This window comes from Curcuma longa, unplaced genomic scaffold (assembly GCF_044706935.1).
Source record: "Curcuma longa cultivar G26 ecotype Majalengka, Jawa Barat unplaced genomic scaffold, ITB_CL_G26_1.1 utg2646_np1212_2152390_RagTag, whole genome shotgun sequence".
In the NCBI taxonomy this organism is placed as follows: Eukaryota; Viridiplantae; Streptophyta; class Magnoliopsida; order Zingiberales; family Zingiberaceae; genus Curcuma; species Curcuma longa.
Window position 1 is genome coordinate 1785299 of NW_027435599.1, and position 17701 is coordinate 1802999.

A 17701-nucleotide genomic window follows, 5' to 3' on the forward strand; every position below is an offset into this window, starting at 1 on the left:
AATATATAAAATAAACAAACTTGAAAATTAGTGAGCTTGATTAGTTAATATATATTTATAAAAATATTTATGAATAAATTTATTATTATATAACTTATATAAAATTTAATTGTAGAAAAGATCTTTCGCGCTCTTTACACTTTAGTATTCATAATATGTTAAAATTAATACATATATAAATATAAATTTTATAATTTTATAACACTAACATTGTTGATAGTTCAGCATGATTAAAAACTAGAACAATAAGAGATTTTTAAGCTTAAATAAATTTAATAATTAAATAAATAAATTTAAACACAATTAAATTTAGTTCAGTTCAACTGTTAATTTATTCTCTACTTACGTAAGTGTTATGTTTAAAAATATCTTTCTAAATTGTCATCCTGTATGATAGCACTTTCAAATATAAAGTAATAATTACCGTTCAAAAGGCAAAACGAAGAAAAAAATTATGATTTTTAATAATTCATATATTTAAATTTTATCTGACTAATTCTAAAAGATAGATGATTTTCTACTTTAATTCATCTATCAAATAAATTTAAAATATAATATATACATCCTGGATGGATGTTTTAAATATTTTATTTTTAATGAAATTTAAATTTATTTATTTATTTTTATTTATTTTTACTGTATCACTCTCTAGAAGCATTGTTGGTTTTACATTGTGGAGGAGGAGGAGGAGGATTGCGATGAGGTTGATACAGGCGCATGCATGCGTCAGAGATTTGGTTTCCACTCTCTCCCCAGGCAGGCAAGCAGGCAGGCAGGCAGGCAGGCAGGCAGGCAGAGCATGCAGCAGAACAGAAGCAGCGGCGTCCAGCTCAACGAAGGAGCAGAAAGGCGCATGCAGTGCGGCGGCGTCTCTCATGCTCTCTTTGCCTCCGGCGACTTGAATCATCTAATTAATTAATGCCCTTCCTCCCTCTCTCCTCCCTCTCTTCTCTATACTACTCTTCCAATTCGATCCCTCACTTCGAACCTGCCCTGTTTTCTTCAAGGATGGTCCTCCACTCCACTCCACTGCACTGCACTGCCCTGCACTCCCACCGCTGCAGTGCGGGACAGTAGAGCTAGGGCAGGTACTCCGCCCCCACTCCGCGCACGTGAGTTTCACGTCCTTTGAGGCAGGCTGCTTCTGGGTTAGTAATTAGGGATGACAATAATCCCAAGGAGATATGATATCCGATTTAATTTAATGAAGAATACAGAGAGGGTCCGATTAAATAATAATCATAATCAAGTATGAGAATTTTGAATTTCAAGTCTTAATACGGGATTCATTTGGGATAGAAGATTCGGGACGTCTGTTAATATTTCAGGAGTCTGAAATATTAACAGTATTATTATTTTTATTATTTATTTAATTTTTTAAATTTTGATTAAGTAATTTAAATTTTTTTTTAGGATTTAGAAGTTAGATTATAATATTAAATAAAAAAAATAAAAAAAAATAAAATTTAATTGCTAATGGAGTGTGTGGAGTAAGATGTGTGAGATAACAATTTGATATATGCTATGAACAACTAAATTTTTTTCATTTTTTATTTTTTTTTTGTGTTTAGTATTATAATCCAACCTCTAAAGTACTGTAAAAAAAATCTTAAATAATTTAATCATAAGTTAAAAAATAAATAAAAATAAAAATATCACTGTTACTATTTCAGACGCTTGAAATACTTTCGGGTGCCCCGATTCTTTTGTCGCGGATGAGTCACGCATTATCAGACACACAAGATATCGAAACCCTATATATATAGAGTCCTAATATACTGCGTGTCTGTATGTGTGTGCAACGTCCGTGACAGAAGATTTTGAACTTCTAGAATAGGAACAATACCATTTTATAATTTTTTTATTTTTTACTTACGATTAAGTAATTTAAAATTTTACTTTTAGGATTTAAAAGTTGTGTCATAGTACTAAACATAAAAAAATTTTAAACGAATAAAAATTAATTGCACATGAAGTGTGCAGGATAAAAAGTATGAGATAATAATTCAATATATCCCATGAGCATTAAATTTCTTTTCATATTAAATTTTTTTTCATGTTTAATTTTACAACTCAACTCTTAAATTCTAAAAGTAAAATCTTAAATGACTGTAAGTAAAAAAATAAATAATATTTATAAAATTACATTATTTCTATTCTGAGCATCCAGAATTAATCCGAGGGTTTGGAAACTTCTATCACGGACACTGTATACACAAACATATGCCCATAACATATCAAATTTAATTATATATATACATCTTATGTTGCACATTCCATGATATCTAGTATAATTTTTTTATTTTGATTTTAAATTTACTTTAGAATGTAAGATTTAAAATTTAAAATTTAATGTTAAGATTAAAAAATAAAAATTTAAAAAAGTAATTTATACTATGAGCATATATACTCATAGAATATGCAGCATATAAGTCATTATATATATATAATTTTATTATCCTACCCATTCATTTATGAATGGGCATATGATATATGATGTGATAAATTAATTTAATATTTTTTTGAATTTATTTTTTTTAAAAAAAATACTAAATCAATTTACCTCTTAATATTTTCTTTTTCTAAACACAGAATCGGATCACACATTGCCATCCCAATTCTTGACCCATCTCGGCTATCTTTTTTTTTTCTCTAAATCACTGTTTCATATAATTTTTAATTTATTTTTTTTTCCTTTCTTTCTTTTCTTTTTCGTGATGGTTCGTCAGTTCATGGTCCAGTAACTTGGCCCAAATGCAAAACTGAGCCTCTTTTGTCGTTGGTTTGGCCCATATTTTTAATGTTAAATATTTTTTCGAAATTAAAAATCATTTTCTATATAAATTTTAAATTTTATGATCATGATAATTTTTTATAATAAAAAAGTAGAGTAAAAAAATTCCCTATATATATATATATATATATATATAGTAATTGCTACGAGATCAAATTGAAATGATGTTAATTAAATATTTTAATATAATAAAATTTTATATATAATAATGTGATTCTATATTATAGCAATTACAATCTCAATTGCACTCTAAAATAAGAATATTTTAAAATAAAAATTAAACATATTATTATTATTTTAAAAAATCTTTTTTTTTAAATCTCCAAAAAGAAATGGGCGCATGAACGAGCACGTGCCTTGACCACTGACACAGGCGGCAGCACTAGCAAGTGCATGGGATTCTTTTCTTTTAAAGGAAGTCTGGCACCACGCTCCCTGCATATGTCGGCTACTAATTTAACACAGAGATCGAGTATATGCAAGAGACCCTCAGAATTTTTATATTTTATTTATATTTTTATATTATAAATATGATATTCAAATTAATAAGAACTTATTTATATTTATTTAATATATATAAGATTAATTAAATTATCAAACTTGAATAATTTATTAAAATAAATGAAAAAATTTGAATACCTATATATTCATGAATAATTTTCATGAACAATATTTATAAATCATCATTAGATTTTAGGATTTAGGATTTTAAGGTTTAGGATTTTAGGATTTAGAATTTAGGGTTTAGAGTTTAAGAAAGTTTCAAAATGAATAAATAAATTTATATTATCAAATTCAATAACTAATCAAATAAATTTGAAATGTAAAAATTTTAAACAATCAAATAAGTTGAATTGAGAGTTTGCCGGATATTAGTTTGGTTCGAGAATAACCACGCTGAAGCTGTATACGTCGCTCTTCTCGTTGACTCGAAGTGTGTAAGCATACTCTGCAAATAGGAAAAGAAAATAAGTTACATTGAATCACCAACAATGTGGACGCAATTTTTGACAATTCTAGCTAATGGATCACAACAAGTAGCTGCAAGAGTTTAAATTTTATCAGAAGGGATATCAAACAGTGCAAGCTAAAGTAGGATCAGGAAAGAACTGAGTTTTGAATCATGGAATCAAAGGATAACCAAACCTGGGGCAATGTTTATGTATCCACAAGAACCAGCAATCATGGACATCGATCTCGACCCCAAAATCTGCCACTTTTGCACCATATTCTCCATCCAAAAGGATGTTGTTGGATTTCACATCCTTGTGCACAACAGCATTACCAGAGCTTCACAATGTTCTTATTTGCCTGATCTTCGTTAGGGTAGCAACCTCTGCCTCGAAGAAACTGGCATTGGTGGATGGCTTTGCGTTCTCAACAATCAACATCCATTGAAGATGCCCACAGCTTCTTCACTGCAGCAGTCTCGCCGTGGCTGAGAATTGCCCAGTAAGAGTGGAACCAAACTGCTTCAAGTTCAACTGTTGAACTGCATTGCAGTAAGGAAAGAGCTTCAAATTATGATTTGATGGACTAATACACACACACATCACAACATTTCTGTTTTCTTTTTCATAATATTGTTGCCTTCCTCTAGTGACGGATGTTCTGAATTCTACTTATTTTAGGTTCGTCTACTGGCGACGGTTAGAGGAACGAGACGAAAGAGGAAAGAGAAAGCAGAGTAGTTTGTCTGCCATGATCGATTGAGCAAGTCAATGCCTTGGCTCTGTTTTGTATAATTAAGCAATCTTCATCTCTGCTTTCATCTCACAGCCCAGAGAGGAAGCATGTGCTGCAGCCATATCGACACAATCGCCAACGCTGTAAACACTTCAAACATTCAAGCATGTACTGTTCTCATTTGAAATCGCCTTCCGAATGGATCGTTGGCCACCTGACTTGTAAGTTGACGGTTAAGATAGTACCCACGAAGAACAAAGGACGAGGCCGATGGCCTTTGATGTGCCACCAAACTCTGTATTGCAAGAAGGAAAAAAGAGGATGATAACGAAGGTCAAGGATGCCTGAGCTCAACCGTTCTGATACTCAAGTCAGATCTTTAACCGGAGATGGAGAAGAAAATACGAGAATGTAGAGAGAATGAATATTTGTAATTCTATGCGCGTACCTATATTTGTGAGAGGGGAAAGTTATATTGACTTAAGAAAGAGAACAATAAGAAAATTGTTTTATCTTAATTAAGGAGAATATCCCTCAATAAAAATCTTGTCAGAGGAGATGTCCCATCTGGATAAGGAGAACATCCCATCATCACCGCAGTAACAAAGAATCTTATCACCCATACCTGATACAACATCAGACTGCGTTATCATGACGTATTAATGGGGTAGATGAGCTATCTAAGATATCCTATAATTGTATGTGTTTTTTTGACGGTGGCCTGTTCAGCTAAATGAGGAAATGAGCAGAGTCAGTTGAGCGCGGTGTAGGCATTGAGGAGGCAGAGTGCGGGCGGCAGAGAGAGTCTGAGCTGAGGACAGCTTAGACGAGTCTTGAGGCCGAGGCGGGGCTTGATATAATAGGGAGGAGACTTGGTGAGGCAACTTAGTCTCAGAGCTCGGAGTCGGATGTCGAACCAGAGTTGGACTTTGGGAGGGGTTGAGAGCATGATCCCGAGCTGAACTGAATGCCGAGTCGAGTCTTGGATCTTGATCTGTGTTGGTTACTCAGGCCTGACCACCTTTCTCGAGTTAGGAATGTGAGCGCAAAGCCGAGTCGAGACGTGAGACCAAACCAGTCAACCCTGGAGTCAAGTCTTCTATCTGACATATCATCTAACCAGATCGGTAAAATCTTAACCTTTTGGACCAAATCGTACTGACCCAAAACAATTACTGATTCATACACTATGTGTGAGTCTACTCAATGCTGACCTAGATCATTCAACAACATTTTCTTCTTGCTTAGTTGTGTTTTATAAACGTCTTGATTAATACACATGATACTTAATATTCATCAGAAGATAACCAAGTCTCTTCAACAAAATTTATCTCCTATAATAGAACACACTGAACACTGAACAAAATTAATAATTAAAGAGAAAGATGAACTACATGATGACAATACAAACTCTTATCTCCATTTTCTTTCTATATCACTTTGTTTTAGATAATTTGTACAGTATCTACGTCCACAAAATTGTTCACGAGAACCTTCAAGTCCCACAAAAAGTTTGGGTCCGTGTCATCGCGAAAGAGGATAAGGAGGGTAGCCACAATGTGTGGGTTAGATAACCCGATGACTCTCCACCACTGCTCTCTGGATAACCCTCGCATACAACAACCCTGCGCCGCTCCCTTATCAAATCATAGTTTTAAATGTTATTCTCACTCCCCTCCTTTCTTGCTTGTGTAATAAAATTAGAATAGAAATTAAAGACGTTTCATTTTACATTTTAATTACTTTTTAAAATTAACTTTATTTTTAACTATTATAACAATTCATAACTCCTACCATATATATATATATTTCAATTCTAATTAATACAAATAAATTATATTATTAATAATTATAATTCATAATTATTATAACATAAATACCAATACATTATATTATAGTAACATTTTATTTTTATCCATATAAATAAATATATTATAATAATATTTCTATTATATTATAACAATTACTATTGATCTTCTTTTATAAAAGGTAGAATCCTACTATCCCAATGACCCCACACGGTCGGTCCTACGACTATCTATGAGGAAGTAAATTGAGAAACACGGTCGGTCCTACGACTATCTAGGAGGGATATTGATTTTGTCGTAACCAACTCTATTATGCGTAATCAACTCAATATATGCTTCAAAGCAATAATTATTATTCATAATTCTTATAATATAAATATTTTATTTCTCATCAATCAATATTAGTTAACATAGATGAACTCATATTATAACAAATTAACAATTAAATCATAACTGTTATAATATAGATAATTTATTTTTAATCAATATTATTCAATATTATATTATAATAATTACAAAATTATAATTATTATAATTATATAAAATCAACATATAACAACTATCTATAATAGCATAAAAATAAAAATATTTTTTTTATAAATTAAATATTTAATTTTTACCATCTGATTAATTCAAAATATAATTAGTTCGATCTTATAAAATTTTTTATCGGCTATAAAAAGGCATATCTTATAATATTATAAAAATTTTAAACTATTCAAATGTCCACCATTATATCATAACCTAGGGACAAAATAAAAATAATTTAAAAATAAAATATCCTTAAAATTGAATATCTTTTACTAATAATAAATAAATAAATAAATAAAAGACTTCCGTTCAATAAACAATACAAAGCACCATTTTAATTTTTATCCAGCGGACGAGATGCGGATGTATTAAAAATCTACGTGAGAATAACATGGCGGAGGCGTACCTGCCAAACGATGCGTAGGAACTTATATGCGGGGAGATCATCCGCCGTCCGTGCGCGCTGAGATTAGCGTGCTCGCCGGCGAATAATTTTCCGGATGCAGTTTTTATGCGGTCGGATGGCGCAGCTCCTTTGTCTCTTCGCTGCCAACGGTTGCGCTTAACTTCTCCCTCTCTTCGCCCCCTTTCCTCCATTGCTCGGCTCTCGATCGATCGCGAGCAGGATGGCGGCGGCGATGGCGGCGAGTATCTCCGGCAGCGGTAGCGGCATGACCTCCCTTCTCCGTCTCCGGCGCCCGGCCATCGCGGCCCTCTCCGCTGCCCGGCCCGCCGGCTCCGTGGCCGACGGAGGAAACCTCATCTGGGGCCGCCAGCTCCGCGCCGCGCTTCTCCACCTCGACCGCGCCACTCCGCCTGCCAGAATCGCTGCAGCCGTCGCCGGAGGCGACCATAAGGCGCCGCTCCGCCCCGTGGTGGCCGCCGCCGCGTCCTCCTCGCCGGCCGAAGGGAGCGATCCCGTCGGGTGAAGCCCGCCTCCACTTCCTCCGTCGAATTCTCGAAATCCCTTCGCTAAAATTTAGGGTTTTTTTCTTTATTTTCTTTTATATTTAAATCAGGGAACCAAAGCTGAGCTTCGCTGCCAAATACCCCGCTCTGGTCACCGGCTTCTTCTTCTTCATGTGGTACGGTAACCTCACCGCCAAACTTTTACTCGCAGTTTGACTTGATGGACTACTTTTTATTCCACTCAATTTAAATATATATATATTTAAAAAATTTATTTGCAGGTATTTCTTGAACGTGATTTTTAACATCCTCAACAAGAAGATATACAATTACTTTCCCTACCCATAGTGAGTTCGTTGTTAATGGCGCACAGAGATTCATAATTTGGTCACTTTATCTAGCTTTGCGGTAAGCTCACCGGGTTCCGTCGATGCAGCTTCGTTTCCGTGATCCACTTGTTCGTCGGCGTGGTCTACTGTTTGGTCAGCTGGGGCGTTGGTCTTCCCAAGCGCGCCGTAAGTCCTGCCGTCCGTTTTCAAATTGCACGTTGCCTCTTAGAATTACCCTTGCATTTGATCCTTCGATAAGTTTAGTAGCGAGTTAATTGTTGAGAAATGATATATTACATGAAAACGCAGCATGATACACTATAGAAAAAGCAAGACCTGGGTCTCACATCCATGTAGTGTAGTGTATCATGTTGCGTTTTCATGCTGCGTTTTCATGTAATGTATCATTTCTCTTAATTGTTATTCCTGTAAATGCCCGATCGTGAGTAGCGATCAGGTATTTGTGCGTGGACACGGTTCAGATAACTGATATCGTTTCACTGCAGAATTTTGCTAATTTTGGAGCTTTGCTTAGTAAGCTATGGCATGGTATTCGATTTAAGCTTGTTTATTTTCTTATAGCCCCTCGACTCGAACCTGTTGAAGTTGCTCATCCCTGTTGCCGTCTGCCATGCTCTTGGCCATGTCACTAGCAATGTGTCTTTTGCTGCGGTTGCAGTCTCATTCACTCACACAATCAAAGGTAACCTTGAACTTTGGCTTACTGGAGTTTTCGAGTTTCAAGAATTGTTCCAGTTCAGTGCTTCTAAATTGTACTCTTGACATTAAACTGTTTTCGTGCCAGCTTTGGAGCCCTTCTTTAATGCAGCGGCTTCCCAATTCATCCTTGGACAGCAGATACCATGGACTCTCTGGTTATCTCTAGCTCCAGTTGTGATTGGTAATTTACTGCTCTTGTGTTTTTGCATGTTTATATCTTTTGAAAATGTGAAAGAAATGCTGCTAAAGATCATGCAATCTTCTTTATGCATTTATATTGGAAGTGTGAATTGTGAGTTCAGTTTTTGTTATATCAAAAATATTAATGAAAGGAGTTGCTATAGATTGACAATTCCTTCTGGACACTGCAACTGTATTTTCATTTCCTATTCACATTAAGTGGGGAAAATATTTCATATATGAGAGAATTGTATGGTAAATCTTGTTACAGGTGTTTCAATGGCATCCCTCACGGAGCTATCGTTCAACTGGACAGGCTTCATTAGTGCTATGATCTCAAACATCTCCTTCACGTATCGCAGCATTTATTCTAAGAAAGCCATGGTTATTGTGTCTCTTCACCCTATATTTCATGTCATATTTGTGTAATTTGCTTACAAACTGGCAATTTGTTTGTTGCAGACTGACATGGATAGTACAAACGTTTATGCTTACATATCAATCATTGCTCTGGTTGTTTGTATCCCTCCTGCAATTCTGGTGAGTATGTCAATAAAATGTATAGAACAATCAAGAGGATGTTTTTTTTACTGCATTCAAATGCTGCACATCAGATATTGTATATCATACTTTGAATCTCACCCAATCATAATAGACCATTTTAGTTAGTCTAAGATTCATTCCATATTTTTGAGCAATTCATTATGATCCTATATTCGCATGTTGGCTGCTTTGAATGGTTGACATGATTGGTTAGCCTATGGAACCAACTACTTTAAGAACCTAATATACACTCTTGCTGTACTGCTTCTTAATGTATTAATATCAAGGTTCAACCTAAAACAATAGGCATTGAGTAGAAGACCTGTCAGTTTTCACACTATAATATGCTATTCCCTCTTTGCTTAATGTATTAGTTGTTCCTTAATTTAATGACAATTGTTTTTAGCATCTTCATAATTTAGTTTTCACTGGTCATTCATGTTGGAACTTGCAGTTGGAGGGACCTCAACTTTTGCAGCATGGCTTTAAGGATGCAATTGCCAAAGTCGGTACCACAAAATTTATCTCTGACCTTTTCTGGGTTGGAATGTTTTATCACCTCTACAACCAGGTAATTGTTTGACATGAAGAATTAATAGTCATAAATCTATCATCTCCACCTGCAATTCTACAAATAATTACTTTGTTTACATAATATTATCATTTTGTATTTTTCAATCACTTGACTAGGAAGAGCAAAGATTAACTTTTAGATGCACCCTTTAGTGATTCACTGTCCCAGCCGATTAATGGGATGGATTATCAACACCACACACTGTTCCTTGTTTTCTACTTTACTAACTTAGATGGCTCTCAAGGAAAGAAAAAAACACAACTAAAGAAAATATATGTTTTCTTTAACAATGCCAATATCCCATTTTAAAAACAATGTAGTACTATTCCATTGACATTCTACAATGCACAAGAAGTAAGATTTCAGTTGCATTTGCCAGAGAATTATCGGAGTTGGTTGGGTGGCACATAGCCGTTCGTCTGATGATTCTTTCATAGAGTTAAATGTCACGATATTTCTAATCAAGCCATTCAATATAATTATTCTTACAAAGTCTAATGCAAATGATCAACAGCTAGCAACCAACACCTTGGAACGAGTTGCTCCTCTCACACATGCTGTTGGAAATGTTCTCAAACGTGTATTCGTGATCGGCTTCTCAATCGTAATCTTTGGTATGAGCTACCATAGATTAGTACAATATCTCTTTGTCTATATATTTACCATACGCCGTTGGCATTTTAACTCTTCCGGCCTTTCACAGGGAACAAGATTTCAACACAAACAGGCATTGGCACCGGCATTGCCATTGCTGGCGTCGCCCTCTACTCGTATATTAAGGCAAAGATGGAAGAGGAGAAAAGAGTAAGTTTTTCTGCTCAATCAGCAAACAAGTAACTAGGTTAACTCCAAACTGAAGAATAAGTTTAAAGACGAGAACTCAATCAGCAAACACCTTTCTTTTTACTGAACTCCAGGCCGGTTGGTCTTTTGCTTCACTAGGAAAACTCGGTTTGCTTCGCTAGGAAAACTCGGTTTTCCCGACTAATCTCTTTTGAAACATCTGCAGCAAATAAAAGCTGCGTGAACAGTGGACAGCTTTGGGCTTGGAAGATTCCATGGACTTCAAGGTCTGGCACAACATTTGTGCCAGTTGAAGAAGAGAAAGAATAGTGATGTGAGGCAGGCAGCCACTTGAAGCCCACCTACTTTTACATCTCATTTCTTTCTCTGGTTCTTGTGTTCCTTCATTGCAGAGTAGAAATCCTCCTTCCTGGCTAATTAATTTCTATAACTGCAAATAAATTCTTGTTTATAAGCTTAAATAAGAGCATCAGAGTGCTTGTAGTAAAATTAAGCTGGAGATTTGGAACTGTGGGATTTTGAGTGTATTTATTTTGCTGCTCTGCCTGTCTTTGAATGTAAAATCTCAATCAAAATTGTGTCTAAGTTGGAATTGTTTGGTTGGATCTTCCACTAGGTTATTCGTACAGATTCTCTTGTGGTGCACTTGGTTGAAATAACTATAAAATTAGTTTATATAAATATAAATTATAAATTTATTATATTTGTAAATCGAAATTTAATCTTTCTCAGCATATTAGATAACACAAGAAAATCTTCCTACAATTTTTAAAACTCAAGATGATATATTTTGTTTAACCTTATGGAACATAAAACATGTTAAATTTTCTGAAATTTGTATTCAAATAACTGAATCATTGCAACTTTGCTGATCAAACAAAAAAGCAGTTACAAATCGTTGCGAAGATTGATTTGTGACCTCATTATTCTATGACTTGACAAATGCATTATATAAATCCTGCAAACATTAAATGACATAGAAGATGATAATAAACCATGTTTTCTTAGTTAACATCCATGTTTATGGCACTAAACTAGGAAGCTGCATATTCTCAAAGTCTCATTTTTCTCATGGAACCAACAACCTCTTGAAGCCAGCCTTCTGATCTGCAGTCAACCTCGTCGGGAACTTGATGTCGAACTTGATGCGAAGATTTCCCTTCCTGGATGGATCTTTGGGAATTGGCATTCCTTCTCCAGGCACCACCTCCTCGTAGCCAGGATGGATGACCTTGCTTATGGGAATGGTGAGGCTCCGACCATCAAGTGTAGTCAAATGAGCTGTGTAACCGGTCAGGGCTTCTGCCAAAGAGATCTTTTGTGTTGTAACCAGATCATTGCCTTCCCTGCTGAACACAGGATGAGGCTTCTCGTCGATGATGAAGGCGATATCCGCGGGAACTACATTTGGTGATTCATTTCCTTTTGCTGGGAATGTTATTTTCGTGCCCTTCTTCCATCCTGGTTTGACATCGATCGTTAAGATTTCTTCCACAGTCAATGTTTTCCTGCAAAACATGTATACAGAAGATAGTCTTTTAACAGAATGATCCAAACTGACTGAATAAGCTGAACATCAGTCTAGAAGGCAAGTCGACTCTTCGTAGGAAACATATACGAGTCAGAAATTGAAGATGTACTAGTTAGTGATGACTCAAACTCAACTTCAGCAAAAATCAAAACAAGCGTACGATTCATTTGCTGCTTGATCTGCCCAATCTGAGTGTATCAAGAATAGGAGACGCGTCTACCGTCATCCTTGTTCCATCAGCTTAGTAAACACAAAACGTTAAAATGATTCATCTATTCCCTCATCCATTGTCCAACAAACTGGGTCCTTCGTTCTCAATGCATCAACAAATCTTTGTTCTAAGTAGGGTACACAGTTCAAACTTTTGAACTAAAATCTTTTCATGATAACCATAACCACAAACAATATTGACAATAAGACCACTTACATAACCATTTGATTGACTACAAAACTTAGTTGTACCTGCATGTTAACTTGAACTCACACAATTCATTATCATTAAAACAATTTTTTTTTTACAAAATGATCGGATAATACAGTATTATTGCATCACAATTTAACGATAACCACAGTGAACTAGGTGGCAAGATTTAGTGTGTCATGATTTGTTGTTTAATGCCATAGTTTACTACCATCAAGTGCCACAGTTTAGTGTAATCCGATTTCCAAGATTCAATATTACTAAATGCCATGATTTATTGTTTAGTGTTTTATCATGTGCTCCACCATTTAAGATTCGCTGTTACCAAGTGCCACAACTTTATGCTAAAAACTCTTGTGCCTTAAGATCTGAGCAGATCCGGATGACCAGGTGTGCTAACATACAGAATAACAAGCAAGTCACATAAAACTAAAAGCAATGAAAACCATTGTCCCAGTGCTATAGTAGTGAAGTAGCCAAACACTGTGCAGAAGAAAATTGCAGGTTTGATCCTCACTAATCATGAGAAACTGGAGAACCATAGAACTACAAATTACCATCTTCATATGTGAAGACGGAAAAAGGGGCAAAAACACTTCTTCCTAACCTTAGGATCCACTTTTGCGAAGAGCCTAAATTGATCGAATCTTCTTTCCCTCATTTATAAAGCATAATATTAAAGAGAGCAATCATTTATGCAGGAACAGTTTGTTTTCAAAAAGAATGCAGGAACAATTTCATCTCACCAAGACATTCCAGGAAAAAAATACTGTAAATTCACCGAAGGAAGATGCACTAAGTACGTGAAGATAAGAAAACACTTTGAATCTTAATCAGAAAGATAGGAGCAGAAGCTTACCCACTAGCATCCAAAATTTCTCTGGAGATTTTCATCTTTTTGGTGGTCCCTTTGTACAACTCCTCGAGGCTGCACGGCAGCCGCTGCTCAATGGGGGCTGCCTTCCGCGGCACTTGAGAGGTCATCGATGCACCCTCCCCGGCCGCGCCAAAGGGAGAATTGAAGATATCTTCACTGAACATCCCCATTCCCCCGGGGAATCTGGATCCGGCCCTGGTGCCACCGCCACCGCCGCCCATCCCACCAAACGGGCTGGAAAACCCGAAGAATTCTGCAAAAATATCGTCGGCGTTCCTGGGGTTGAACCTAAACGAGGTCGGCCCATCCCCGCCGCTGGAGAAAAAGGTGGTGCCTCCTGGACCACCGGCGCCCGGCGGGGGGACCTGACCCTTGAGTCCCTCCTCGCCGTACTGGTCGTAGACAGCCCGCTTTTGGGGATCGCTCAGGACCTATAACAGACAGGCAAAAGCAAACGATGAGATCTTGAATCAGAAAAAAATCAGAAATTTACAAGAGAAATCGAAGAGCGAGGCTCCGATTCGTGCCTCATAAGCTTCCGAGATCTGCTTGAACTTGGCCTCCGCCTCCTTCTTGTTGTTCGGGTTCTTGTCAGGATGCCACTTCATGGCGAGCTTGCGATAGGATTTCTTCAGATCGTCGTCCTTAGCGCTCTTCTCCACGCCGAGTATCTTGTAGTAATCCACCCCCATCTCTCCGTCCGCCGCCTCTTCCCTCCTGCTGCCCTCACCGGCGAAATCACTATCGCTACGATTGCTGCTGCTGTACCTTCTTCTCTTCTCCTGATGATGAGGCCTGTCGGTGCCGCTCCGCTTGGCTCCCCTCGATTCTTCCACCGTGCCGTTCTTCTCCTCCCTCTTCCGCAAATCGCAATGCGAATGGATCGATCGAAGCTCCGCCTCCTCTCGATAGTTCTGCGCGATGGCAGCGTCGAATCCAACGGCTATCAGGAACAGATCGACCTCTCGAGAAGGTCGTCGAAGATTCGAGAAGCATCCATCCCAAGACAGGAGTTAATTGGGCTCAAATTGTTAGCCCGACAAGTCAATTTGGGCTCGAATTTTCGGCCCATCTTCAACCTCTCTCTCTCTAAGTGAAAGCGCCACCCTATCCAATCTCCCTCCCGTCTGAGCTGGCAGAAGGCGATCCACTCAAGTAAACACGCGCAAGCGGTCGGCACTGTGGTTCCTGGAGCGGCGGAGGACTCCGAGGGGACGGCGATGGCTGTTGTGGTCTGCGCTTCTCTGTCCTCGAGCTCATCGGCGGCATTCCTCCGCTCTTTGAGGCCGAGGCCCTCTCCTCTCCCGGCCTTCCTTTGCTCCTTTCGCAACCCCGACTCCACCCACCGCGACGGTAACGGTTTGTTTTAAATCCAGGGCCTTGTGGCGCGTGCTTCTTTTTGTTTTAGGTAAGAATTAGGGCATTATATTGTGTATTAGATTGAAGTCCATTTGATGTCTACCTTGAGTTGAACATCAAGCTAGAGTTTAATAGGATTCAGAAGTTGGGACCTCGGAAGAGCTTCTTATGTGCAGAATTGACTGTGGATGGATGATTAAGGAAGTTGGTTTGGATTGTAAAGGAAACCTGCTTGAACAATAACTCTACTGCCTAATAGGAGAGGAAGTAGTTTCACAGGGAAGAAAGGAACATTGATTTTCTTATCATGTAAAATTTAATGATAGTTTTAAATATTTTGAGTGTTGATTTGTGTTTTTTTATTGAAAATAACATGAACATATAATTGGAAATTTAATGTCTTTTTTGTTTTTTTTCTTGAAAGAGTTGTTTTTACTAGGACGTCTGTGAAGGCACCTTTATTACTTTGAATACACAATTTGAAAAAAAAATTTCTTTGGCGCACTATTTTCTGTTGTAACCCTTAGCCCTTCATGTGTTGGTTCTGAATGACTTCCGTGTTACAAGAAAGCTGTTTTAGTTATTCCCTTCCATGGATGTAGTTTAGCTACCTTGCTAGAACTAATGCAATTTATATTATGTGTGTCTTTTAAAAAAATGTTGCCACGTAATCTGTACTGAGTCCATCTTATGTTTCAAATTAATTTTTATTCATGTATTCTAGGAATCTTTGCAATCTACTTACATAAGACAATGTCACAGGTAAACTTAAAAGTCTGGAAACTTATGTCCAAAATCCAACTAGTAGCGTATCCATAAACCAACTTGAAAGTCAAGTTCCAACAACTGGAGGCGCATATGATTTTAAGGGAGCTACAATATCAGTAACTGACGAAATCTTGTCTTCTCCAAAAATGGTGACTCTAGTAAGACATGGTTTGAGCTCTTGGAATGAAGAAAATCGAGTTCAGGTGTGATTCACCACTTTAAGAAAAGCTTTTAGTAGTTATTTTGCCTTTATTGAATAGTTATACTTTGAATTGGATACTAGTTTCTACCCAATCATGCATCTGAATCATCTGAGTTCTTCCCACCATTTTAATCTGACTAGCTATCAGCTCATCAGTACCTACATCTACTATTATCATTTCTAAATTTTATACAATTTCATTTTGATTGTCACTTTCAAATCGGATTTTTCTCTTCTGTTTTCACTAAACATATGAAATTTCATTTGAGTCATTCCAGTTATATTCTTTTTTGTGTTTCTAGGGCTTCTTTTAGTTATCTATCCTGTTTGCTTTGAAAAAATGGTCTATAAAACTATGATGCAGCCTATGCTGTATTAACAATAATTTTTGTTCTCTTTACTACAGGGTAGCTCAAACTTGTCCTTACTGACAGATGTTGGAGCCAGGCAAGCAGAGAAATGCCGTAGTGCTTTAACCAACATAAGCTTTGACATTTGTTTTTCTAGTCCTATATCACGTGCAAAGGTTCGAACTGTTTTTCAGAATTCTACCATTTCCATTTGTTATCTTATCTTCCAAAGACAATTTGGTTTATAGCAATCTTGTTCTTGATTTATTCCTTACCTTGTATAGTCTACTGCTGAACTTATTTGGCATGGAAGAGAGGAACCATTGATTTTCCTTGATTCATTGAAAGAAGCACATCTATTTTTTCTTGAGGGAATGACAAATGGTAAGTCAGCTAGAAATCATCCTTTTCTTTCTGGCCTCTTTTGAATTGTGTGCATAATAATGTTTGAACTTTTGGAGGCAGCGGATGCTAAAAAGAAGTACCCAGAATTATATACTGCTTGGAGAGAAGATCCTTCCAATTTTAGTGTTAATGGAATTTATCCTGTTCGAAAATTGTGGGGCACGGCCAAACAGGCCTGGAAGGATATTTTGTTCACACCAGTAAGTAGCTAGTGTGTATGTCCTCTGTTGAGTTTTTTTTTATTTTTAAAAACATGCATAATGATTATTTTATTTGTATCAGGGAGAGAGCATTCTTGTTATCACCCATAAATCAATTTTGCGGGCCCTTATTTGCACAGCTCTTGGACTTGGTCCAGAGAGGCAAGTTTCTCTTGTTTTTCCATAGAGGATTAAGGTCACTACTGTGCATATGAGCATGATATCTTAGTTTTACTGAAATTTTTTTTTGTTCTGTCCGAGTATATTATATTTCCTATATAGCCCTTAGATGAAAAATTGAGAACTTGTCCAAGTTTATTATGTTTATTTGAGTTTTTTTTCCTTGTTGATGGAAAATAACTTCACAAGCAACTTCTTTGGTGCTGTAGGTTTCGTGCTGTTGATGTGAATAATGGTGGGATTTCGGTCTTCACTTTCAATAGACGAGGAGAAGCTATGCTTCAAAGCTTGAATATGACGGCCCATATGTATAGCAGTCACATCTATCAGTATTAGAATTTATAGCATTGTCCCATGAAGATAGATACCTTTCTATTTTAGACTAACTATAGGAAAAAATCTCAAGTTTTTCATGGGGTTAGAAAATGAGAACTTGGTAAATGACTAGGATGCATGAATCATCCTGTATAGAAATATATCAATCAATAAAATTCCTGTCCTATGATTTCATTATTGTTGTACATTATGAT

General features: G+C 36.7%; 3 protein-coding genes across 3 annotated transcripts; 2 read left to right on the plus strand and 1 right to left on the minus strand.

The window, feature by feature from the left end:
• Window positions 1-7369: 7369 nt before the first annotated feature.
• LOC141819983 (triose phosphate/phosphate translocator TPT, chloroplastic) lies at window positions 7370-11473 on the plus strand. Its single transcript, XM_074707253.1, has 12 exons — window positions 7370-7744; window positions 7839-7904; window positions 8010-8075; window positions 8165-8243; window positions 8640-8760; window positions 8863-8958; window positions 9229-9341; window positions 9420-9497; window positions 9955-10071; window positions 10589-10688; window positions 10778-10878; window positions 11084-11473. Exons 1-12 carry the CDS (start codon window positions 7446-7448, stop codon window positions 11099-11101), a joined length of 1254 nt encoding a protein of 417 aa, XP_074563354.1. The 5' UTR covers window positions 7370-7445; the 3' UTR covers window positions 11102-11473.
• A 260-nt stretch (window positions 11474-11733) lies between these two features.
• Window positions 11734-14621, minus strand: LOC141819969 (uncharacterized). The gene is made up of 3 exons (XM_074707239.1): window positions 14235-14621; window positions 13690-14138; window positions 11734-12386 (listed from the first exon to the last, which is right to left on the minus strand). The coding sequence occupies exons 1-3, from the start codon at window positions 14397-14399 to the stop codon at window positions 11948-11950; spliced, it is 1053 nt and encodes a 350-aa protein (XP_074563340.1). The 5' UTR covers window positions 14400-14621; the 3' UTR covers window positions 11734-11947.
• Window positions 14622-14866: 245 nt separating this feature from the next.
• Window positions 14867-17678, plus strand: LOC141820064 (putative 2-carboxy-D-arabinitol-1-phosphatase). Its single transcript, XM_074707347.1, has 7 exons — window positions 14867-15060; window positions 15829-16037; window positions 16443-16562; window positions 16671-16770; window positions 16852-16991; window positions 17074-17153; window positions 17381-17678. The coding sequence occupies exons 1-7, from the start codon at window positions 14928-14930 to the stop codon at window positions 17505-17507; spliced, it is 909 nt and encodes a 302-aa protein (XP_074563448.1). The 5' UTR covers window positions 14867-14927; the 3' UTR covers window positions 17508-17678.
• The last annotated feature ends 23 nt before the right edge of the window (window positions 17679-17701 follow it).

Bases quoted from the DNA above. Each gene is read 5' to 3' on its own strand.
- LOC141819983 (XM_074707253.1), top strand. From the start codon at position 7,446: ATGGCGGCGGCGATGGCGGCGAGTATCTCCGGCAGCGGTAGCGGCATG. The intron at 9,342-9,419 runs GTTATTGTGTCT...TGTTTGTTGCAG, and splicing joins TTTATTCTAAGAAAGCCATG to ACTGACATGGATAGTACAAA. The intron at 10,072-10,588 runs GTAATTGTTTGA...AATGATCAACAG, and splicing joins TTTATCACCTCTACAACCAG to CTAGCAACCAACACCTTGGA.
- LOC141819969 (XM_074707239.1), bottom strand. From the start codon at position 14,399: ATGGGGGTGGATTACTACAAGATACTCGGCGTGGAGAAGAGCGCTAAG. The intron at 14,139-14,234 runs GCACGAATCGGA...TGTCTGTTATAG, and splicing joins AGATCTCGGAAGCTTATGAG to GTCCTGAGCGATCCCCAAAA. The intron at 12,387-13,689 runs GTAAGCTTCTGC...CATGTTTTGCAG, and splicing joins GAAATTTTGGATGCTAGTGG to GAAAACATTGACTGTGGAAG.
- LOC141820064 (XM_074707347.1), top strand. From the start codon at position 14,928: ATGGCTGTTGTGGTCTGCGCTTCTCTGTCCTCGAGCTCATCGGCGGCA. The intron at 16,563-16,670 runs GTTCGAACTGTT...TACCTTGTATAG, and splicing joins GTCCTATATCACGTGCAAAG to TCTACTGCTGAACTTATTTG. The intron at 16,992-17,073 runs GTAAGTAGCTAG...TATTTGTATCAG, and splicing joins AGGATATTTTGTTCACACCA to GGAGAGAGCATTCTTGTTAT.